The sequence below is a fragment of the Ursus maritimus genome, unplaced genomic scaffold (assembly GCF_017311325.1).
Source record: "Ursus maritimus isolate PB19 unplaced genomic scaffold, ASM1731132v1 scaffold_3, whole genome shotgun sequence".
Taxonomy (NCBI): Eukaryota; Metazoa; Chordata; class Mammalia; order Carnivora; family Ursidae; genus Ursus; species Ursus maritimus.
The window spans coordinates 2,877,934-2,902,449 of NW_024425563.1; the positions used below are offsets into that span (position 1 = coordinate 2,877,934).

The 24,516-nt window shown below is 49.2% G+C and overlaps 1 protein-coding gene across 2 annotated transcripts in view; it reads left to right on the top strand.

Annotated features, from left to right (window-relative positions):
- CNPY1 (canopy FGF signaling regulator 1) overlaps positions 1–20,052 on the top strand; it is an 88,135-nt gene extending 68,083 nt beyond the window's left edge. The window contains exons 6-8 of one of the 2 annotated variants that reach the window (XM_008688578.2): positions 12,830–13,033; positions 14,757–14,853; positions 19,260–20,052. In XM_008688578.2, coding sequence (XP_008686800.2) covers positions 12,830–13,033; positions 14,757–14,853; positions 19,260–19,321 — 363 coding nt within the window. In that variant the 3' untranslated portion in view covers positions 19,322–20,052. Of the gene's footprint in view, positions 1–4,126; positions 4,145–12,829; positions 13,034–14,756; positions 14,854–19,259 lie in introns of those variants that run through there. The other variant, XR_005838424.1, reaches the window with a different exon arrangement.
- The last annotated feature ends 4,464 nt before the right edge of the window (positions 20,053–24,516 follow it).

The following is a 24,516-nucleotide window of genomic DNA, read 5'->3' on the forward strand; positions in this document are numbered from 1 at the left end:
CATGAAAGAACAAAGGAATGAACGTCTGCTTGGAGACGTGCCCCGTCTCTACTGGTTCTGTGACGTGTTTGGGGACGATTTGCACTATTTTGTGAAGACTCTAGAAAAGTGATAGAACGTCAAAGAAAAAAGAGGATTCATCACCTGTGAACCCTCTGAGTAGCTGACGTGAGGATACGCGTCTGCGGTACAGGTGCGAGCTGACCAAGCGGGGCGCGATACAGAGAGAGTGTCTGGGTGAGGTTGACGTTTCCGGACGAGACTCGGGAGCTGTGGCTTTGTGCTGTGGTCAGTCCTGCTCCCCCAGAGGGCAGTGTCTCACAGCCTCTGGTCCTGGAGGTGAGCCTGCGACAGGTGCCTGCGTCCCCGGCTCCGCCTCCTTCCCTGCGCTTGCACACGCACTCTGCTGGCAGCGACACTGCCCAGGACGGACTTGAAAGTTGACTACGGTCTATATCGAGGGGGTGGAGGCACCGTGTTCCGATGAACCGAAACATTCTGGCGAAGGGAGAAAACCGCAGCTCTAGCATTTGGGCATGTAGATGGATTAAATGCTATACCATCCGCAGGGAGAAGAAATAAAACAGATGATTCAATACCCCGACCAGATTAAAAACAATACTTATCAGAGGGCATAAAGTGATGGGAGAGAATGAAAGACCGTGGCAGCTTCGCGCAGAGGAATAGGGTTAAGTAGCCACACGCTGGCCACGCAGGCTTTCTTCCTTCAGTACAAACAAAAGGTGTGCTAGGACGTGCTCCCCACCCAACCTAAGACTTGCCCTGCGCCCTGGGCGGATGGAAAACCTTCCTCTGACCACACATGTCCTGGGGGGCGCATTCACAGCTCCACCTCTAGCTGGGGGGGGCGGCCCATTGGACCCCCCATCAGTTCTTTGTGCCTGACACCGGACTTGCATGTCTCCTGGGGCTGCCGTGAGGAAAGACCACAGACGGGGTGGCTGAAACAGAAACCAGATTTTCCCACCAGTCAGGAGGCCCAAAGTCCAGAGCAAGGGCTTGGTTCTTTCCAGCACTCAGGAAACGTGGATTCCCTGTCTCGCCTAGCTTCTGCTAGTGGCTATACCCTCTGCCCCCGCCGTCGCTGCCTCTGTGGGCACATGACCGTCCCCTCTATGGGTGTCCATGTCTTCTCCAAGACTTTCTGTTTGTTTTTTTTTTTAAGATTTTATTCATTTGTCAGAGCACAAGCAGGTAGAGAGGGAGGAACAGGCTCCCTACTTAGGGACATGGGGCTTGATCCCATGAGGCTCGATCCCAGGATCCCAGGATCACGACCCGAGCTGAAGGCAGATGCTCAACTGACTGAGCCACCCAGGTGCTCCTTCTCCAAGTCTTATAAGGACACCAGTCATGTCAGGTTAGAACCAATCCGAAATGAATACAACCTCATCTGAGCTAATTGCATCTGCACAGACCCTGTTGACAAATAAGGCTGCACTCACAGGTACCAAGGTTCGGACTGGAGCATGTCTTTTGGGGGGGGGGACACAATTTGACCCACGACGGGCTTTAGAGTTGATGACCCGGGGCCTTCCTGCTGTCTTTCTGATTCCATGAGGCTGAGTGGGCTTATCCTCTCTACCCCGTCATCTGCCAGGCTGTCTCAGGCGATGGGGGTGCTGAAGGGTGGGGCAATGTCCCCTCTGCAGCCCCCCTTCATGTTGGCAGGCTGCTAAGCAGCTGCTGGCCGAGGGCCACCTGGCTGGAGCTGGCAGTGCCCACCCCTCGCATCGCCCCGTGGCGGGCACAGCGCCCTCCCCCTGCAGATGAGTAATAGAGGTGTTACGGGAAACCAACCCTAACACTGACCTCCACAGCCCCCCAGGAAACAGCGCTCCCTTCCCCCGCCACTGCCGACCCCCATCTGGCTGTGCGGCTGAATGCCATTTACCCTTTGTCTCTGATGTTTGAGTTCATTTCCGGTACATGAGACTGTTCTCATCCAGGCTGGTTCAGACCATTTGGCAAGAATAATTTCACAAGCCTGGTATTAGACGCTGCACAAAAGTCTAAATACATAATGCATTTCGTAATTCTGTCACACTCAAACCAAGCTGTCAAAACTGTCTGCATGACTTATCCTTAATAAATCCCTAGTCCTGTTAATTGCTCCTTATTCCTCTGAATAAGGGTTGTTGGAATCCACAAATCGGGTAAAGAATGGAGGGATAATGGGGATGCATTTAGAGGATTGCCACTGTTTCTCCCCCAGGACAAAAGGGGTGAGGACTGACGGTGGGCACCAAGCAGCCCGCGAGCAGGGAGGCTTTGAGCCTGGCGGCGTTCGCACAGTCCTTTCCATGGAATCTTCCGAGGGAAATTGAGGCACTGAGTGCCTTTGACAGAGACCACCAGGACGGGAGATGAGTTCTGGGACACTAATTCTCCTAGAAACGGGGACTTTGGGGGCACCTCCTCGGTGCTGCGCGGGGGTGTGCACGGCAGTAGAGACACCTGCGGCTGGCTCTCCAGAGGACAGCAGGGATTCCCAGCGGGGAGGGGTCACTCCCTCCGACCCTCAGAGAAGGACCCGAGCCTCAGGTAGACCCGGCTGTCTTCTGGCTTCCACATAGAGACTGGTTTGTGACCTTGCACGAGCCCTCACTCTTGGGGTTGCCGACCGGGGAGGATGGGCAGGACCAGGGACGGAGGGCGCACCCCGGGGCTGCACGCAGGCGTCACCATCGTACGCCTGGGTGAAAACTGCTCTACTCTCCATTCAGGGCGAAGCAGCTTGCTCACGGTGTGTGCGTGTGTGCAGGTGTGTGCGTGTGAGTCCACGTGTGTGCAAGTGTGTGCGTGAGAGTACGTGTGTGGGCAGGTGTATGCGTGTGAGTCCACGTATGTGTGCACAAGCGTCCGTGTGTTTGTGTGTGTAGGTGTGTGCGTGCAAGTCCGCGTGTGTGCAGGTGTGTGCATTCAAGTATGCGTGTGTGCAGGTGCGTGCATGTGAGTACACGTACGTGTCCACGTGTGTGTGTGTGTGACACGCTTTTAGAACTACTGCCCCATCGTCCAGGAGGGAAGTGCTGTTGGCATCTAGGAAGGGAAGAACGATGCTGGCAGGGCGGTGGAGACCAGAGCACGTCCCGTGGGCAGGGGCGACGGGGCAGCAGGAGTGAGACCACCTGGGCAGAGGGGCTTGGTCCACGGAGAAGGGCTGGGCAAGCGGCTTCTGGAAAGAACCAGGCGGTGGATGGTTTAGGATCTTCGGCCCCTCTGTCACTGTAGCTGGGCGGCAGCCGTGGATGAGGTGTGTATAGACGGGTGTGCTGCGTCCCATGAAGCTTTATTGTCGACACCGGTATCTGAATTTCGTTTCATTTTCACGTCTCACGAAATATGATTGTTTTGATTTTTTTCAGCCACTCTAAAATGTGAAAACCCGTCTTGACTCACAGGCTGCACACACACAGGTGGTGGCCTGGGGACCCCGGCACCACGGGGGCGAGGGGCTCCACCCAAGGCCAACACGGTCCCTGCGTGACTTCGGGTGGGGGGCTCAGACCACCAGTGGCCCCGGGCTGGGAGGACAAGGACCACCTGGATCTTGCTTGCTGCCGTCTCCTCGTGTCTCGCACAAGCTAGCACTCAGCACGTGGTCAACAGTCAGGGGCCACGTGATCAAATGTCACGGTGTGGCTGTGCGCCGTGCTGGCCTCTCTCTCCTGCAGGCTCTGCCTCGTCCCGCCTTCTCCTTACCTGGCCTGTTAGAACAGACCACGTGTCCTGGCCATCCGTCCCCAGCTCGGCACTCGGTGGACAGAGCTCAGTGAATGTGCTCTGCCATCGTCGGGCCCGGCCGCCGACCTCCCTGGAAGGCTGGTCGCACCCACCACCGAGGAGCCGGGAACTGCAAGAACCATGGGCCAGGATTTCTTCTCTGCGGGAGCTTTACGGGGAGTCTTTCTTACCCTCAATTTAGAAATGTAATCTTCTAAGGTGTGGATACTAACTAGCAGAAAGATAATATTTACCTAAATACACAGAGAATCGGGAAGGAACAGATGTAATATTATCTCTTGGGATTAATAATTTTTAAATAGTGGAAAAATAATTCGGTTCCAACAGAGCAAAATAATCTCATATCCATCTACTTCAGAACACATGGCAGAGGCCACAGTGACAGCAGCGCCGAGGAGAACGGAGGCTGGTGGTCACCGCCAGAACGGTGCTCAGAGGGCCTCCAGCCTGTGGCTGTGCCTCATGCCGCCACGACGGATCTGAGCGATGGGCCCTTCCACCACCTGCTCTCCAGCTGGAATGAGGAGGAGAAAGACCTATGGTATCTGAGGAGCCTCGGGACCCGGGAAGCCACTGGAGAAATTCAGTGATCTGGCTCATACTTGATTTTCAGAGATGTCTTTCTGTTATGAGCCCACGCAGGTTTAACGGGCTGACCACAGAGAGCCGGGTCGCCGATAAAACACGCGGAAGTGTGTATCGGGAATGACCTCGTTACCACACGCTTACACCCATGGTCCGAGAAAATAATCCAACAGCAGGAACGCTGCATACACAACAATGCACGGAGGGGAGTTATTTTTTACACGTGGGCGATACCCTCGCCGACCCAGAGTCAAGGAGCTGTGAGATGGTCTCTGAATGCTCACGGAGCGCTCTGCCACCAGCGAATGCGGACACCAGACCGCGACGCCAGAGAGTGGGTCTGCGGTCAGGGCCACGGGTGGACCCGCAGCCAGGTTCCAAGGGGCTGGAAGCCTGAAGGGGACCGGGGTCGGTGGCACCCGCTCCCCGCCTGCTGTCGGTCCGCAGAACAGAGCGAAGGTCAGACTGTGCGCGAGAAAAATACTGCCACAGAGAAGGAGCTAAGCAATGGCTTAGAGAATGTTCGGCCGTGGGGTACAATAAAAGACCTTCCTCGTAGGACAGGTGCTGAGGAGCTGCCAAACGCCCTTTGTCGTCCTTCGCTTCTCTCAGTTTTCTGTGAATGTCGATAAAAGACCTCCAGTCTGGAAGCGTGTTCTCTAATTAGCAATACGGGGACTCACTGTACTCAGCCCTCGGCAAGAAAATGGGAGCATGCGGCTCTCCCAAAGGGGCCGTCTGCGTGCCGTCTGGGTCTGAGGATGGAGGCATCCTTTTCGGGCCATCACACACCGTGTCTCTAAAGACAAGCCCTTCAACCAGACCTCTCACTAAAGCACCCTTCCGCTGCTCTCTGCTGGCGTGCTTCCTCGAGACGAGCCCGGCAGCTTGGGCACCAACACACTTGTCTCCACCACACGCATCGTCCTCGGGACTCTGAGCCACACGGCCCAAGCTTCCCTGTGCACACGGGCCGCCTGAGCGCCTTGAGACCGTGCCGAGCGGCACGCGGTCGGCTGGGGGAGGCCAGGGCTGTGGGACCCAGGGCAGCCCGTCCGGGACACGCTTGCCGTGCCAAGCGCCTACATGGCCATCCTGGCAGCTCGCGGCTCTGAGCAGACGGGAAGGGGAAAGGGGCGGCAAGGAGAGCTTCGAGGAGCTCGGCCCCATCCCGGACACGTGAAGGACGGCAGCTCCTCTCCCTCCAGCCTGTCAGCAAAGAGAGCACAGAACTCGGTCTGTGCCCCTTACACCAGCGTCACTTGAAGGACGCCGACAAACTAAAATGGCATCCAGCGAAGTGGAGGTAAGAATTGCACCCTACATCCATTTGTCGGGCTCCAGAAGGGTTTTCCTCCGTCACTCGGCCTGATCCGACGCAGCACGGGCCATGTTACTGTGGTCCCGGTGTTACGGGCAAGGACCGTGGACGAGTGGGCAGGCTGGCAGCTGGCCGGGCCATGGCAGACCAGAATGGGGGTGTTTGGAGGCTCTCCCCACCCAGCACAGCGGCGGGACAAACGGAGAAGATGGGGCCCCTGCACACGCACCAGCACGGACCTGTGTGTGCCTCGTGCTGTTCAGTATTCATGGCTCGGCCGGGCCCGCGTTTCCTCGAGCTGTTCGGCCTGTCCGGCCATTGAACGCCCAACTGTCCCTGCAAATATTCAGCTCGACGGGCTTGAGCTGTGGCTGGCAAGGCTTCAGGCTGGGGACCTCGTGGTCTGTGGCTGTATTTGCAGCTCAGGCTGCCACCATGAAGTGCCGAAGACCGGCAGGGCTTAAACACCAGAAACCTGGTCTCCTAGTTCTAGAGGCCGGGAGTCCAAGATCCAGGAGTGCGCAGGGCTGGCTCCTCCCGAGGCCTCCCTCCCCGGTGTGTGGAGGACGTCTTCTTATCGCCACACATGGTCGTCCCCCTGCATGTCTGTGTCCTGACCTCCTCTTCGTATAAGGACAGCAGTGCTGTCGGGTCAGGGCCTGCCCTAGTGTCCTTAGTTTACCTTCATGACCTCTGTAAAGGCCCTGTCTCCAAATGAGGCCACATTCTGAGGTCCCGACAGTTGGTGCTTCAACATAGGAATTTGGGGGACACAATTCAGCCCCAGAGTGCCCCTTCCTGGTCACTGAGTGGGGGCGTGGCACACGACCAGGGCTGAAGGCAGTTAGGAAACAGCCTGCCCCCGAGGTCCGGCCAGCGACGTCCCCTGGCCAGGCTACGACCCTGGCTCCGTCCTCCTCTCCATGTCTGTCCCCTCCCCTGGCATGTGGGGGGCTGGCTGCAAGGTCTCCAAGCTCCACTGCCCTTGTGTCCAGCAGCCGGGGTGGGGGGAGACGTGGAGAGCCACGGCCTTGCGGTGACAGCCACCACCCCCGGGGTCTGGGCCACGGCGCGCCGTTCAACACCCAGCTCCTCACTCAGGAAATGGCGGCAAAAACTTTACTCCCCTTATCCCACGCAAAACTGGCGTCTGGGGATAGAATAAAGTAAGACTTACTCTAAAAATTGATTTTTAACAAATATTCCAGAGATTCGCCACCGCTCACGACAGCCAGCAGCCCCTCCTTTGAACCGGCGCTCGGTGTGCGGTGCCTTTGCTCTTTCTCCCATCGACGCCTCCACCGTGAGTGTGCCTCCGTCCGGGGACCGGTCAGGGACGGACGCGGCTGAGCCCCCTTGTCACCAGGTGAAAAAGGGCACAGCAGACCACGTGTGCACTGTGCTCTAGTCTGTGTGCAAAGAGGACAAGGGGCACTCCCAAATGCACACCCATGGTCACGTGTATGCACACCCATGGTCCCGTGTATGTGTGTGCACACGGTCACGTGTGTGCACACAAAACCATATGTATGCATGCACGGACACGTGTGCACATGCAGACACACACACGTACGGATATGCACGCGGAAGGTCTCTGGCTGGTGGAGAAGTGGGGCCTTAGGGTCTGGGGTATCAGCCTCACTTTGACTCTGCCCTTTTGCTCCTTTTGGATTGTTTTTTAATCAAGTGAATACGTTACCTTTTCTGTTAAAAACGTTCTTGAAGAAAACAGCGCTGTGTTTCTGGTCCGTGGAAACCAGCGTGCGCGCATCGCCACATCTGCGGAGAAGGAACGACACGGGCTCTCGGGATCCCGGGTATCTGTCCCTCTTCCTCTGAGCTCGCCCGCGTTTCTAAGGAAATCTTACCATTTGCCCACTAAGTTGGGAAATGCCACAAAAGTTTCCACAAACGTTGAGTTTTCACCTTCTCTGTTTGGGGAAAGTGTTTTGCGGAGCTGGTTAGAAACAGCCACTCGATTGTCGTGTTGTCGGCTACGAGATGGTGAAGGACACGCGGATTTGGGGAGAGGGCAGGAAGCTGTAAAAGAAGGAGGGAGACGCTGTATTAATGAGATCTTCAGCTCCACCGACGGAAAGGAGCCACATTATCGTTCATCAGCATTTGCTGGACCTCTACCAGGCCCATCGTCTCCCAGCACCTTAATTTTTATTCAGAATCACCGAGAAGTCCCCCTCCAAACCACCTGAATGACCTGTCTGACACGTAATGGCGTTCAATAAATGCGTGTTGAATGAACGGACAGATTCACATCTTACTCTGTGACGCTGCCTCTGCCCTTTCACGCTCTTTTCTAGCTCCTTTCTTTCCTTTCATCTGCAAAATCCTTCCGGGGCATCCGGAGGAGGGCAGAGCTCAGGGACACACCGTGGGAGGGGCGCCCAGAGCCCTTGCTTCGGGGGTTCCTTAAAAAGATTGAAAAATTGTGACATTTTCATGTGGATAAATGTGTTTTCTTTCCATTTCACCTAAAATGCGTGAAAATTAAAGGTTTTCTTGAAGATGAACAGAATACTTTTTAGAATGGGCAAACCAAATGTGAGTGCCAAGTTTGCATCTGATAACGAAAGGAAAGTTTTTCTAACTGTAGCTGAAAGTCAAATTGAGTTCAATGAGCCCATCTGGAGCTCATCAATGATGGTCCACGATGCAGTTTTTCTCTGATTCTGTTTATCACTGTGAAGTTGGAAATAGGTTCCAAATTTTTTAAAAAAAGTGATTGAAACTTTCACAGTTTCGAATTCTAGGAAAATTTCCCCCCAAGTCACATTGTTCTTTTTTCCTATTTCTATTTTGCTCACAACCTGATCATCTAATTGTTATAACGTAAGATGTCCAAGAATAACAGCAGGAGGCACTTGCAAAATGTTTTATTTTAAATGATAAGAATGACTCTTCACTATTCAAATTAAGGAAGGCAAAGTGTTGATGTTATTTTCATAAACTGACTGCGTCTTTGTGGCAAATCGTGCTGAAATCTTTGTATTTTTGTCCCCAACGTTTCATTGATTGCAGAAATTCACCTGTTTTAACATGGAATTGATGGTAACTGGAAAAACTCATATTAATTCTGTGGTCTGTTGGCTGGCTTTAGTTCCCTAAACAAAGGCTACTTAAAATCTCCGTTATTGATTAAGTCCAGATGGGATTCACTTCTCCTGATGCACAGAACACGGTCAGATTTGTCAGGCTGTATCATTCCTCATCGCAATGAGCTCCTTTAGCTTTCTAATTATATTGTCTAATAAAACTAAACAGTCAATGCTATTTGCATATTATATGAAGAAGTGTCATACAACAAACTCATAGCAGTCAATTAACATAAAAGCTAATTATATATCTCATCATCTTACAAGTTTCTGAATTCATGCTTCCCTTGTTGTAGCCTAGAGCAAAGGAGGCTTGAATTTTCACTTCTAAATATTGACTTTTAACTAATATCAGAAGTGATTTCAATATTTTTATGGATGAAAAGTTAGTGATTAAGCTAGATGCAATATTTGCTATAATGCAATTAAAATTTCTACATTAACCAAACCTCGAGGAAGAGAATCTTTGCATCAATATGGAATCAATTATCAGTCACTAAGCAGGTTAAGTACTGGTTTCATATCCGAGGAAAAAGATAAGTGAGATTTATTTGAGATTGCCAGACTGTTATGCAAAAGACCGAGCTACCACAAGGACGTTTCCACGTCCAATTGTACACTGTAAGGTAATTGTATTCCTGCCTCATTGTGATAGCCATCAAGCAAGAAATTCGCTACAAGATGAAGAGACACAGTACTGAACGCACAGGGGAGGCACTCTGTAACGGGCTGTCTGGAATAAACCCCTCTCTCCAGTCTTCTAGAGAACCCAAAGCCAAAACTTCCAGCTACTCCCCCCCCCTCCGCTTTCCTGTACGGGTAGGTCCGTCCACCCCCATTTCATTGCTCGCAGAACAAGCACATGGTCAGAAGCCTGAAGGAAAAAGGAAACAGACCCTACGTACACTCCGCAGGGTTCAGAGCTGTAGGTAGGCTTCAGAATGGCAGGAGTTAGGGTCTACTTCGTGGACAATGAAGTCTTAACGGATCGCTTCTGCACGTATAACTCAGACCGACGAGCGCTTGTGGAAAAGTAACGGTGATAAGAAAACTGCCAGGGAACCGGGTTTTCTCCTGCTGCAATGATGGCGGCCGTTGCCATTCATATTGTAATGAGGCCAGTATCTCTGAGCCGGTCCTTCCAGGGTGGAGACAGCCCTCCCCGAAGATTACAATAGGAGTTGCTTTATTGACAAGTACCATTCAAAACCTTCCTGGTATAGAAAGAAAGACTTCGTTTTATTCCACTTGTCTCAATACTTATTGCACTCTTATAATCAAAACACTTTGAGGGGAGAAAAAGGCCCAATTATTCTATGAACAGTCTTTAAATTTCCCGAAGGCCGTTGGGCTAAGAGGACTCATTTTAAACCCCAGTCGTGTGCGTTTTAGCGAACGTGGAAAGAGCTGCGATGCTTAAGCGTCTTTTTCTTTAGCATTTTGTCATAACATTGGATGCTTTGATGGAGATTTTAAAATCTATTTTTTTAAATCTTCTGAAAACAGCCCCCAGTCATCTTCCGTTGAGTGTTTTTCCTTCTTGTTTTTGGTGCAGATTGTAATGAAGCATTTTCTGAGCTATGTGCTGGCACACATTTTCTACTATTCAAGAATGCTTACTCAAAAGAGCCAGCTGGTGACATTTTTAAAAGCCCGTTCGTCTTCACACTCATAAAATCAACAAAATTCACGTGTTGACCTCTTGCTACAACATATTAGTGTTAAAATAGGCACCATACTCGTATATTCAGACATGCAAATTTACACTCTCAAAATGGAAAAAAAAAATCCCGTTTTGTGGAAAGTTTTAATGTGGGGACTGTTTTAAAAACTCCCAGCCCCGGAAACAAACAAAAAGCATCTCAAAAGTAAGTTGTGGGGGTCTTGTGCCCATTAACCTCTGGTCTGCTCACATCTGAGCTGCTCGGCGATCTCTGCACACAGCTCAGGACGTCAGGTCAATTAAAAAAAAAAAAAACATTTTCCAGAGCGGCCTCAAGTCAATGTGAAATACTGGGATGTATTAGGGTGGTGCTGAGGGTTCCCCAGGCTCTTCCAGGCCAGACCCCTGCCCTCCCGACATTACCACCCCCGCCCTGTTTACTTTTCGATGGGGGAAGGAGGGGGGAGGCAGGGGAATGAGCGTGGATTTCTCAGTTACAGTTAGATTTTTTAGGTGAAAGAGTCTGCTCGTCACTGGGAAGTAAAATGCCGATTTGCTGACATCCAGAAAATACCACGAACCCATCCCAAATGTATCAGCTATGGAGATACGCTGACGGCACACGCAGGGCAGGAAAAAACCCTCCTCATTCTGCTGGTGATCAGCTCGATGCACTGTGATTAAGAATTGACCTCTGTGTTTTATAACCTGCAGACGCAGTACAAATTTAATCCTTAGCTCCTGTAAGTTAATAGCACAGATTTTCGGTTTGCTTGTTAACCCATGTATCACCGTTTGTTTACAACTATCAGTGCTCGACTGGCATCACTAAAAGTGTAAGTAAAACACAATTTGTATTCAGAATGCACTTTAAGCCACTTCCTTTAGGGTCTTTTGACTGAGACATTAAACACACACACACACACACACACCCGGGAGTTTTTAAAAACTTGATGGTTTCGTGAACAAATAAATGCGGCGGGATATTTTAATAAAAGATTTAACTGCGAGAAGTGAGCGCGTGGGCCTTGGAAGAATCAACCTCGGATCAAGTTTTGGGAGATAAGGGGGGACATCATTACCGTGCACACGGTGGGGGCAGCGGGAAGTTAATCAGTGGTGCTTTTCTTTGGCTCTTTCCCCGTCCACGTTTCTGTGAGCCTGGATGTCACAGAGTCGACTCCTCCCGGAGAGTGGGGGCTGACGGCGGGGACCCCGGAGCGGCCTCCCCCGGGAGCGGCGGTGCGAAGGCGCAGGCAGGGCCACCGCGCCGGGCGCTGCGCTCGCCCGGGAACCCGCGGCCAGATGGCGGGAGGCGCGGGGACCCTTTGTGCGCCCGGAGCGCGCGCCTCAAAGCCGCGCGGTCGCCGGCACCGGAAGGGTTCACACTGCGTCTGAAAGGGGACAATGGAGTCTGGATAGATCAACATCGCAGAAATCGAGTTCATTTGTGATTCAGCCCCTTTCACCATGGTTGTCATGCAAACTTCCTACTTTGATCAGCAGAGGGTGGAGAGGGAAAAAGCCCGCGGAGGCCGGGCCGCGGCGCGTCCGCGGCGCCCTTGGCGGGTCCCCGCCCCCTTCCGGAAGGAGCCGCGGGGACGCAGCATCCTGCACCTTGACCTGTCTAGACGGGCCCCGAGTTTTTGTCTCGGTTACCAAGGGCGAGGGGTGCTCTTTGACCCCCGCGCGGGCGGAGGTGGTGGCCAGCGGGTCCTCTGAATCCTCGCCAGATTCCGGAGGGAGCGGGGCGCGCGGAGACGGGCACCAGCTGTTCCCGGAGCCCGCGGCCGCACCCGGGGCAGCCCTGCCCGCCCCTCTCCCCCCGCGCCCGCGGGCGTCAGCGCGCGGCCGGAGACCCGCGCCCAGGACCCGCGCCCCCGGGCGCCGCTGTTGGCTGCGCCGAACTTGTCCGGAATGGAGGGGCGCGCTGCCTCGCCGCGTCTCCATCCGTCCCTGTCCTCCCCTTGTCCTCTCCTGGTTCCAGGTCTCTCTCTCTCCCCTCCCTCTCTCTTCCCCCCCTTTTCTCCCCCCCCGCCCTCTCTCCCTTCTCTCCCTCTCCCTCTCTTTTGCAAGTAAATAATCACAGCCATGTTCTGTACTCAGTGCCTTAGTCTGCATGTCCGGGGACTTTGAAAAATGATGACCTGTGTAAGTGTACTTTCTACTTTGAATATAGGGTTTTTTCTGTCCACTTTCAAACATCCGCACTTTTTCAAAAGCACCTTTTGGGCTAAGTTCTTAAATTCTGTGCGCCAGACACCTAGGAGAGTCCCGCATGCTGGCGTCCTTGGGGTGGCGGGTGTTTCCATCTGCCTTCAGCGCGAGCTCTCGAACCCTGCGCGCAGGAAGACAGCTTCCCCGCCCGTGTTGTCTTCACAGATCCCCTTAGCCCACTCGGAGGCTTTCCTAACAGACCTGTTGGATGGAGTGTGCGAGCGGATGAACGACTACAAGCTGGAAGAAGACCCCTTGACCAAGGAGAAGGCGTTTAAGAGATTTGCCCCGAGGAAAGGAGACAAAATATACAAAGAATTTAAAAAATTCTTTTTTTATTCTGATGCTTACAGACCTTTGAAATTCGCGGTAAGCTCTCTTCCTGGCAGGTGAATCCTGGGTGCCATGAAAACACTTTGGTTACTCCTTTTCGCTGTTTGCTTGGGTTGTTGAGTTTCAAGACCCTGGACATTAAAATGTTATGTGTTTGCTTTGTTGTCCTGCTTTTTCAGTGTTGACCAGGCATTTAGGAACTTGCCTGTGAGACACCTAACGGGGCTCTGGAGACAGGAGACATTTTCCAGAAAGTGCTGTTGCAGCTCCCAGGGACTTGGAGACACAGTTTGCCTGTTTCTGTGCTGTGGGGCTCGGGGAGGGGTCCCTGTGGGTCCTCTGGCCAAGGAGGTCTCTTCCAGGTTCCCACAAAAGGAATCAGGGGTCGTGGCTCCGAGGTTACAATCCAAATTAAAATGAATGTCGCTTTCAAATATTTATAGCCAAATGATGGAGGAAGAGTGACATCCATCATCCTTCCCCCCCCCCCCCCCCCCCCCCCCCCCCCCCCCCCCCTGAGTTAATTCAAGTATTTTAGCACAAACTAAGTTAAACAAAGGCTTAGGTATGATGGCTGGCTTACTGCCAAACTTCCGTCCAGTATAGTGTTTATTTTAGATGAAGGCTGGCCTCTAGCTTGCTAGAATGTGCCTGGCAAAATATATTCCAATATATTTCACTTTACTTAACGCTGTTGAATCAGACAAACTGATGGGAAAGCCTGTTTAAAAAATGTATGAAGTTCACACATTGGCCAAAATGTCAGGCATGCTGAAACCCTGAAATAAGGGCTTTAGCTGACTTCTGAAGATTTCATTTTAATTAAAAAGTATAGGCAATAACTCCAGGTTAAAAGTACTGTGGAAGAGAAATTGCAGCGAGTGAGTGTGCTTGCATTTCACAGGTTTTAAATAAACACATTACAGTGGAATTTAAATATTTTTAAATGCCATTTAAAAATTGTAAAGTCTTGCTTAATGAACTTGGAAAATGATTTGCAAGTGTTGAGTGAATGCCCTCCTGTAGCTTCCCAGTTCCTGAAACCGTAACCTTGTGGGTCTCTAACACAGACACATACTTCACTTAGAAATTAAGGGTCTTTTTTATGCCTGGGCAAATTTGGGCTCCCTCTTCTCTGAAAAGTTAGATTTGGGGGTAGAAGCAGAGTGAAATTATGAATGGATCTCTAATGGTATGAAAAGAAACTTGCCCAAGTAACTGTCAAGCATGTTATCCACAGTGAAATTGAGGGTGGGTTTGTCTTGATGGCTGCGAAAGCTTAATTGTTTTCACACTTCAGACTCTGTTTTAAAACCACAACATGGATTATTATGTTAAATCTGAGGGAACCGGGCTTAACCATTTCAAGGAGCTGTGTTCTTTAAAGGGTTCTAAAAAAAAACAAAAACAAAACCAGAAAGCTAGGACTTTTCAGCTCCACCTAGGAGACCCATTTCTTCCCAGTCCTCGCATTCCAATTTAAGGAAGAGGGACTAACACAAAGAACTAGTTTCCTTCCTCACCCTCGTCTTTCAACACGGCTAATCAGTTGGTTAAGTCCCAGGAAAACGATGCCGTTAACATTCTGGGGCAAGGGCGGATCCCATGCCAGGATGTCTTAAACCAAAGAGGCTAATACAAACGGGCCACGCTGGCCACACGATTTTCTACTTTCAGCTAAGGAAATGTTGGTAAGTGCTTCTCACGAGGCGCCGTGCGTGCGGGTCCATCCACCTACGCTGTGACTCCGTTTTTGCAGTGCGAAGCCATAATAGAGGAGCATGAGGATGAAATCTTCTCACTTATCGCTCAGGAGGCACACCACCTCGCTGACAAGATGTGCATTGAGAATGCAGGTACTGTGTCGGATGTAACATGTGTCCTCTGCGCGCCCACCCCCTCTCCCCCTGCACTGCGCCAGCTTTTTTTCAAAGCGCCTTGCTGTCTCCCTGCCACCACCGGCTCCTCGCCACTGAATCAGAAAGACACCAAGTGAGAGAAAACAAACAAACAAAACCACAGGGCTCCCGTGCCTCGCATTGTCAAGGAAGTGTGGAGGACTCCACTTCCAGATGTTTAAGGAGCACATGCTCATTAGAACCGGGTGGATCCAGAGCAGTTCTTCCCAAACTCGGAGAGCTGGGAGTCTCCATCCTGCATCAGGAAGGAGAATCTCTTATGACGTGCCTACACTGGCAGAGGGTGAGATCTTGATTCAGTACGAGATTGGGAAAGGGTTTTTTGTTTGCTGGTTTGCGAAGGGTGCTCGGTATTTGTTTTTCAATTTCATTTCCCAGAAACCCACTTCTTAAAAAAAAAATTTCTTTTCTGGCAGAGGGTAGAAAATAATACTTGACTCATATTCTCACACACACACACTCAGAAGCTAGAAAAAATTACCAGAACTTGATTTATACAAAGCTGAAACACGTTACCACCATTGGCCTTTCCACCTGTTTGGTGGAGTGTGAACCTTCTAGGGGGTGTCACTGTAATGCTTCTTTAATACATTTACTAGAATGGAGCCCAAGTTGTGCAGTCTTTTCAGATATCTTTGAGGAAATGAACAATACACATGAAGACTGATTTAAAGTTCTGGGAGTATTTTTATGCCATTGCAGAAGCTTGAGCTCTTTAGCAATTATTTATAATAAAGTATAATATACCTGCATCCACAGTATCAGATTTAGTGCCAAAGTCCTTATAAGTTACTGCACATTTGTAAATATTCATGTCATCAAAGGTTATTAACAAGAAAGTTAACAGGAAAAAGTTTTCTTACTCTCAGTAGATAATGGGGTTGCTTTCTGCTTAAAATCCAGTTGGAAAAATAATAATAAGATCCAGTTTGGCTGGGAGTTTGAAGAGTACGGTGGAATGATCCAGTCAGGACTGTTCAGGAGTTTGAGAACTTTTTCATGGAGTTCAGCTACGTAATGTTGCAATTTGTGAAATTCACATCAATAGTGCATAGCCACGATTTTCCAAAGAAAGTATTTTCCAAGTTTTTTGAACAATTCGGACGTGTACCTATGCTTGGAGATACAAGCAAAAATGCGACGACTGATCCGAAAAGATCTGTTTTCCTATTTTTTCCTCACAAAGGGTTTGAACTCGTCATAATCACCAAGGGTGAATCCAACTAATTTGCTCTATAAACACCTGTTCAGGTCTTATAGCGGGGCCGAGAAAGTTTCACCAAGTCTTCACAGCAGCCCTTGACCCAAAACATAAGATCCTGGGGGAAAGACTCTGTTCCTAAGTGCAGCAATTTGACTTCAGTTCAATAATATTGTCTTTTTGCTCCTTTTGCATATTGATAATTGGAAATAAAAATTAACGTGAACCCTGAGAAAATGCAAACATAAGGGGGAAACCTAAGATACATGCAGGACTGCTGGTGTAAAGTAAAGCATTCGATAACTAATTCTAAATAGCATTAGATTGTTTAAAAACTGGTGGCGTCTTACACTATAGACATAAACGTCAGTGCCTCAGATCTGAGAACTCCCGCTGGCCACCCCACAGGGTCGCCTCCTCATGACTGCACCCAGTGCACTGGACAGAGTCTTTCCAGGCTGTGCTTCTCTGGGAAACCTATTTATGGATGTTCTAAGTTTCATAAATTAAAAACTGCGAGTACGTTAATCCTAAAACGAGGCCAGACTCGCCCCCCGCCAGGGTCCCTACTGTGGAAGTCAGTTAACACCCCATAACAAGCTGGAGTTTTTTCAAACTTAAAAATTATTGCCAGAAAAGGCGGACGCAGCACATCAATGAGAAACATTACACTTGATGACCACGGCAACAGAGAAGCCGTGTGTTTTAACATACTGGGATGGTTTCAGATTACCGTGTAAAAGGTGAGACGCTCACGTTGTAGAGAAACTCCGGTGCTTTCCGACGTAATGTATACACGCGTCTAGCAGGTGTCCTGGGAGAGCATGGCGGCCGTGGTCTGTCCCGTCGAGGGAGTACTTCATCTCGTTCTGTTGTCCAGCGACTTTGCTCTGATTGATCTCCATGGTTAAGGATGTTTTGAAGATATGGCCGTGTGTGTGTGTGTGTGTGTGTGCGCGCGCGCGCGCGTACCAGATACTTTGAAGCAGCGACAACCAGTAACGCGCTAGCCAGCGTCTGCTGCGTGCAGGACACTACTGAGGTCTGCTAAAATGTCTACAGGCTGCTGTGAGGGACAGAACTTCTTTAAATAGATATTTCTAGAACGAGAGGTTTAATTGTAAAGCGAGTCCCTTTTTATACTTTATATATGTGTGTACGTGTGCTCCTGTGCTTGTTAAATGTGTATAGACATGAATTTTGCTTTTTTCTCTTTAACGTAGACCATTTCACTTAATTTTTTACTAATTACGTGGGAACAGATGAGGGCACATTCACGGACTTTGAAACTCCAGCTTTCTTGGGGTATAGTTGACGTAAAATTGTACGGTGTTTAAAGTGCACGTCGGGGCGATGCGGTACGTGTCTGCGCTGTGAACGGGCCTCCCATCTCCTTAATCAACACTGGACTCTTGAACGATTAGGGTTCTATGGTGCCCCCACCGCCTGGCCGCAAACAGATACACAGGGGATGATGGAGGGGACATCAGTTACATTCAAGATGACCGTTTGGATTTAAAAATAACACATCAGAGGGATTTTCAGGAACGTTAGGTGCCACTTTTGAATCAGTAAAGAAAAGCTCAGTGAAAGACGATAGGGTCGCAGATGGGTTGGTGGGGCCCCTGCAGCTTTATTCGCTGCATAAAATAAAAGTTTATCAAGTACACCCTGTTCTCGGGGTGTGAGACGGAGCAGGGCTACCCCACACGTAATCTGGCTTTTTTCCTAGGCAAAAAACCAAAAGTGAGCTCATTAGAGTTTCCTGATGGAATATTTTGTGGCACATGACCCAGGCTTTGCCAGATTGTCGTTTTTTTTTTTTTTAAAGATTTTACTTATTTATTCGACAGAGATAGAGACAGCCAGCGAGAGAGGGAACACAAGCAGGGGGAGTGGGAGAGGAAGAAGCAGGCTCATAGCAGAGGAGCCTGATGTGGGGCTTGATCCCGTAACGCCGGGATCACGCCCTGAGCTGAAGGCAGACGCTTAACCGCTGTGCCACCCAGGCGCCCCCAGATTGTCGTTTTAATGTCTTGAAGTCAAAATGGTGTTTTAAAATCTTAATAAGATATCCGGGCATGCTAAAAAGTGTAGCCACATTCCACTGACGGTAGAGAACGTAGCAGTCTAGACCACGGATGCGTGGCTGTTCTGAGGCTTGCGGGGCTTCCGTTAGCTGGAGGGTGAGGAGGTAGCTGGTAGATGTAGGTACAGAAATGTCTTCTGGATACACGTGTCTTCTGCTCTGATAGTAAATCTCAACATTTAAACCATTAGACTGATGAATCTGTCACACGATCATTCTGAACGCAACACAGGGAATAAGGTACCAAGTATCTTGACATATTTAGCCCACATTTCAAGGAAAAGCATTTTTACCTTTTTGTGTACCCTTCACTAAGGGTGGCATTGAATTCTAACATGCCAAATGATTACTTTCAAAGGCCAGTATGTTTCCTATTTAAAATAAATGATGTAGTTAAAAGAGTCCATAGCCTTTCTAAAGAGAGTTGGCATTAATTGCTTCCAGTTGGAAGAGGAGTGAGTATCCGGGCATCCCCTTGCCTCTCTGCTCCTTGGGTTAAATGCCAAGCGTGCTGTGCCCCCATTTAAAGCATTTCTCAAATACTCCCAAGGCCATGGGCAAAATGGTACGTTCCCTGGGCTTTGGTTTTTAAATATTCCAAGAAAAGGGGCGCCTGGGTGGCGCAGTCGTTAAGCGTCTGCCTTCGGCTCAGGGCGTGATCCCGGCGTTCTGGGATCGAGCCCCACATCAGGCTCCTCTGCTGGGAGCTTGCTTCTTCCTCTCCCACTCCCCCTGCTGTGTTCCCTCTCTCACTGGCTGTCTCTCTATGTCAAATTAATAAATAAAGTCTTTAAAAAAAATAAATATTCCAGGAAAAAATGCTGGACGATGGAATAAGAATAGTAGAGCATTGACAGGTGTCGAGATCAGGTTTGGGGTCCGAGGGAGTAGATTATACCCTTTTTTCTGCTTTTGTGTATATTTGAAAATTTCCACAATAAACAAGTTTTTTTAAATGTGCTTCCATAAAAATGTGGGTTTTTTGCAGAAAGTTAGTGACTCATGCACTGTGATTAAATGTGAGAGTGATACCGTGTAACTTTTTTTCCCCAGATCTCTGTGGAACCTCTGCGAAGCAAACTGAGCTCCAGGCTGCCCGTCCTACCAGGTGGTGAGGAGGGAAGCCATGGCCCACAGGTCCACATCTGTGTTCACATCTTTATGTTTCTTCACGAAAAGAAAGTTTCTGTCTCCCCTCTATACCATCTTGTCTCATGTATGACATTTTATTGAAAATCTGTTGTTTGGCATCATGACAAACCTGGTTCTTTCTATAGGGGAGGCTGAGGAATGCAGACAACAAGTTTCCTTTGTGGATTTTGGTGCAGACAGGGTTGGGAGTAAAGCATTTAACTTGGTAATAAAGAAGTGAAGCATTTTCATAAAGGAAATAAGGACTCAATGTGTATGGTATATTTTATGCACGTCTACAAGTACATTTGATAAGAACTTGATTTCTTAAATGCTTTATTGGTCGTGAAATTAAGAAAATATATTGCCACAAATTCCAGACTCTGTCTTCTGGGATATATATGGTGTCAATAAAAGAAACAAACATACTTGAGATCAGGAATGAAAACCAAATTTCCAGCTTTAAACCTTAAGTTTAAAAACTTTTTAATCTCTAAAATGTAATCGAATGTGTCAAAAATAATGAATGTTTTTATAGCGAGCGGGACGGCGGCCCTTCTCACGCACACCTTCTGAATTTGGACGATTCAGAAATTCGATTGAGTATCACATCAGGTACTCTTCAAACACAACACCAATGACCAAGTTTTGTTTTGCTGCAAACTCTGTTGTGTGTGTGTTTTTTAAAAGGCTTCCAGCTGGGGCGCCTGGGTGGCACAGCGGTTGAGCGTCTGCCTTCGGCTCAGGGTGTGATCCCGGCGTTGTGGGATCGAGCCCCACATCAGGCTCCTCTGCTGGGAGGCTGCTTCTTCCTCTCCCACTCCCCCTGCTTGTGTTCCCTCTCTCGCTGGCTGTCTCTCTCTCTGTTGAATAAATAAATAAAAAATCTTTAAAAAAAAAAAGGCTCCCAGCTAACAGTCAGTGTGTTTATTTTACTACTAACTAACCTATTATTCTCCCAGTTTGGGTGTTTTCGTTGGTGTGGACATGGAGGGGAGGTGGGACCTTGTGAGAAGTCACCTACTGACCACACTTACTACCAGGTCATAGTAATCATGTTGCTCTGGGATAGTTCATTGTCTCTGTTACATTTACATTCGGTGGAATCTGCCTGAAATTATTTAAAATGTCAGGGCGCATTCTACACACTTCTTCTTAAAAAGAAATGCTCGTTGTCGGTGGTGAGGATTTGCTAGGTAGGATGAGATCAATTCTGCCCCCAAAGAGCAAAAACTATGTTGCCACGTGTTACATCATTGCCTAGAAAGCACTCAGCCGGGGCTTCCGGGAGGGGGTGGTTCTGAAACTTTGGAACATTTACCAAAATGAAGAGCAAGCAGTTTCCACTTTTCTCCTTCTGTCACCCCACTTCTTACTGGAAGTCAGATTTTTAAATTAATGTCACTCGTTTATTTGGGGAAACTGAAAGGCACGCAATGTGTGGAGGCATCTGTAGCCGCTTGGCGAGGACAGACCCCACGTACTGTAGCCCAGGGAACCTGCATCTGATATGAAACGGAAACAGGATCTCAGAATAATTAGCACCGTCTTTCAGTCAGGTAGTGAGACTGGGATTTACAACAGTCTCTACATCTTTATGTAACCCTGTCTATTTAAGATCAATCCAGCATTTCAAATAGCAAGTCATACGCGTCCCCCGAACTTGGGCTTCCTTGGTACGCGCGCGCCCAGGAACCTGATTCCTTCACAAGAACATTGGCCGAGGCCGAGGCGGGCAGGTGCCCCCGAGCCGGAACATGTGTGACTGTGGACGTCTGACCTCAGGCTTCCCAGACGCTCACTGGTAATTGTTACCGATGCTCAGAGACAGACACCGCTAATGCTGGGCACGCGCCGCAGAAGAACGTGGGCTCCTGCTTACAACCTGGGCGAACATGAGGAGTCCGCCTTCCTTCCCCCCCAGAGAGGGGGGGTGATGCGCTACCTTTGACTGGAGCGAACATCGAAGCTTTCGCCCAATACGCCTTTTCAGTTGTTTCTTGTTTCCCAGGGAAGATAGTCTTGTCTCTTCCAGGAGTTTTGATAGCTCATGACTCACCTACTTTTCTTTCCAGAAATCCTTTCCCAGCTCCAGCTTGTTAAGCTCATGTAAATATTGCAGCTTACCAAGTTACCGATGACACATGGAGGGGGGGTAGACACAATCCACCGCCTTTCTTAGGGCTGCAGATTCCTAGGGCTCCCCTGTAGGGCGAGGTCAGGCTGTGTTGCGTTTGCTAATGAACAATAATGAGACACAGTAGTTGCTTGCTTTACCGTCCCTGTGAGCCTCGGCCCTGCCTTCTTAATGACGTTTATTGACCAAAACCAAAACAAAGCAAGAAGCCTGGGGGGGATGAAAAAGGCAACACCCAGAGTGTGGCACAAAAGTTTCTCCGAGTCAATGAAAAGCAGCCTAACTCTGGGTCAGAAGATTTCCTGGAGGAAAAAAAAGCAGGGGCTGTGATACTCGTTAAAATAACGGGGAGAGTAGACACGTTGCAGGGCAGTGGTTTCAAGTTGTGCTTTTTTATGAGACAGGTTCTTGAAGTCTCCCTGAAAGACTCCGGGAGTCTGCTTTCATAACGAGAAAGCAAATTGGCTGAGATGCTCTGTTTGTATTTTGTTACGTGAATTACTACTTGCTAGGAATAAGCCAAGACCAATGAATCCATTTCACCGAGGATGGGAAGGGGAATTGAGCCAAAGTCCCAAATGGGAGAGATCAATACTTTATTTACTAAGACAAGCCCTAAAAAAATAGAGTCAATAGCTGGTTATATTTGTTCTACCTAGTTCTCTGCTTGGGTTGGTATTTATTCATATATGGAATGGCTTTATCTAAATAAAATAATTTTAAGCTATCATTCTTAAAATTCAGATTATACTGGAATATGAGAAAAAGCCATTCTTTGATGTGATTCTGTGGCCTGTTTTAAGAGTTGATACACATTTTCGAGCTAATCTTAAATGAGCTAATCTTAAATCTTGACACCCACCCAATAGCATGTTGCATAGTTTTACGCCAAAATGCAATTAGCAATGATCTTAAATTGTCGCAATACCTGTTGGGTACAAGTGCACGTTTTGTTATGATTCTCTGCCTATAACTTACTGCCCCTTTATACATTTCCCGAATTCCTCAGATTATTTGCCTATATTTATAGCAAGGAACTAAATAGATAAAAGACCAAATGAGCTGGATACAACTGGAATATGGAATCATAGACACTCATTGCCCTTGAGTTACCCAGGGAAAGATGCAGCAGACGACAATGTCCTCTCCCCGAGGACTAGCTGCCCCCGGCCCTGAATGTGTATTTGCTGAGGGGAACGGCCCACTGGTTTTGTCCATTTTCAGGACCTGCCCCTTCTTGGAGATGGTGATTAAATTTAATGTACTGTGAGCTCATGTGTCTGTAAGGACATTACCTGAAAAATCCGGTTTGGCTTCCTAAGGACAGTGTGTGAGGTGGCTCTGAACTATCAGAAACAGTTGTCCACCTTCTGGATTCTCAGGGGGCTCAGGAGACGGATGGGAGGACAGAAACAGACGCACACACGCAAACCCACACACGTAGATAGAAAGGAAGTCTGGACACAGGGAAGTCAGCTGAGGCTGGGATCGCTCCAAGGTGGAGATCTCAGAGGAAAATGTGTCTGGAAATTTCTGTAATTCCTTAAGGGGGAAGAAAATCATTCCTGTGCTCTTTACTCTTGATTTTCAAGATTTTCAAGAAAGAAAAAAAAAATACCCTAAATTATAACACACAGAGAAAACAGTCTCCCTCATAACAGCAAGATATTTACAAAACACATTAAGAAGTTCTTGGAAAACAACAAGGTTGGAGACTGTGCTGGAAGCTTCTCAGAATTGTATTGTGATGTGGCTCGTTATTACGAAACACAAGTCTTATTGTGGGTCGAAACCGTATCCCCCAAAACATAATGGCACAAAGTAGGAGCCAATACAGGGAGGTGAGCACTTCAGTAGGCTGGAGAGCACCGCGTTCCCTGCAACCACGTTGGGGCGAGCGCCGCCCGCACACTCGGCCGAGCAATGACAGAGCTCGGAGGCGCGCCTGCCTGCCTGGGAGCAGACGGGCCGGGAGCGTCCTCCTCCTGTCGGGGGTGTTCATAAACCAATATCAAAGGAATGCCGGGTGCATAATGGAGCGTCGGATGCCCAATGCCAGCTAATTAAGCACGGCTGAGACTCGGAGAGATCCTGTAAGTGATAAGTGAAAATATTAATACCGATTTCAAACTTCACGAAGAGCGCGGCTGGCACCCGAAGAGTCAGAATGTACTGCTGACGTTTTATGTGAAGGGTTTGCCTCCAAGCCGCTTTCTGAACAAGTAGGAATTTCTGTACGGCATAGTCTCTGATACCAGCCGAGAAAGGCTGGTGATAATCCTTGAGGTGACACCATTGTCAACAGAGAGAGAGAAGATTTCAATCAGGTGATTATCATTGTCTGATAGAAATGATGTTTATGGCTTTGTTGTTCTTCAAAGGCCGCTGATGAAGCTCCTTCATGCCCCGTGGTTTGCAGAAGAAAGCAGAGAACCAAAAAATAGACTATTTGGCCCCCATTAAAAATGGACCCTATTTAAAGCAACATGGTATTAAAACAGAGCAAAGTCTGCTACAAATGCAGGTTCAAGTGAGTGTTATTAAATTATTAGACCTTAAGGTGAAAATATACCCCTGAGCTGCCTTTCTATGCAATCAGAGCTGTGATTAAATTTTAATGCCCTAAGATTAAAGGGCCACTTGAGGGGGGGGTTGGGGTTTTTTTGTTTTGTTTTTGTTTGTTAGCAATACCCAAATTTCACAGGAGATGTTGTGATTAGCTACATTTTGTACACTTGTGGACACGGAAGCCTGGCCCGGTTTCCAGAGTGAAAACCTCCAGGCTCTGGCTCGGCCATGCGTGGCTGCAGTGGCATGGGCGGCCGTGCTCGGTCCGCCAGCCGCAGGAAGCCCCGTGGCCCCGTGGCCCGGCACCAGTGGCTCCGCGGGGTCCTCGTGCAGAGAGACAGAGGCCGTGCTCAAGCCGCGCCGGCGTTGGAACAAACCGCGTCAGCAAGGCCGGATGCGGGCTGCCGGCGCTCCGCCTGTCGGGCGTGGTGCTTTGAACCTGAAGAAGAGAATGCTTTTTTTTTGAAAAATGTT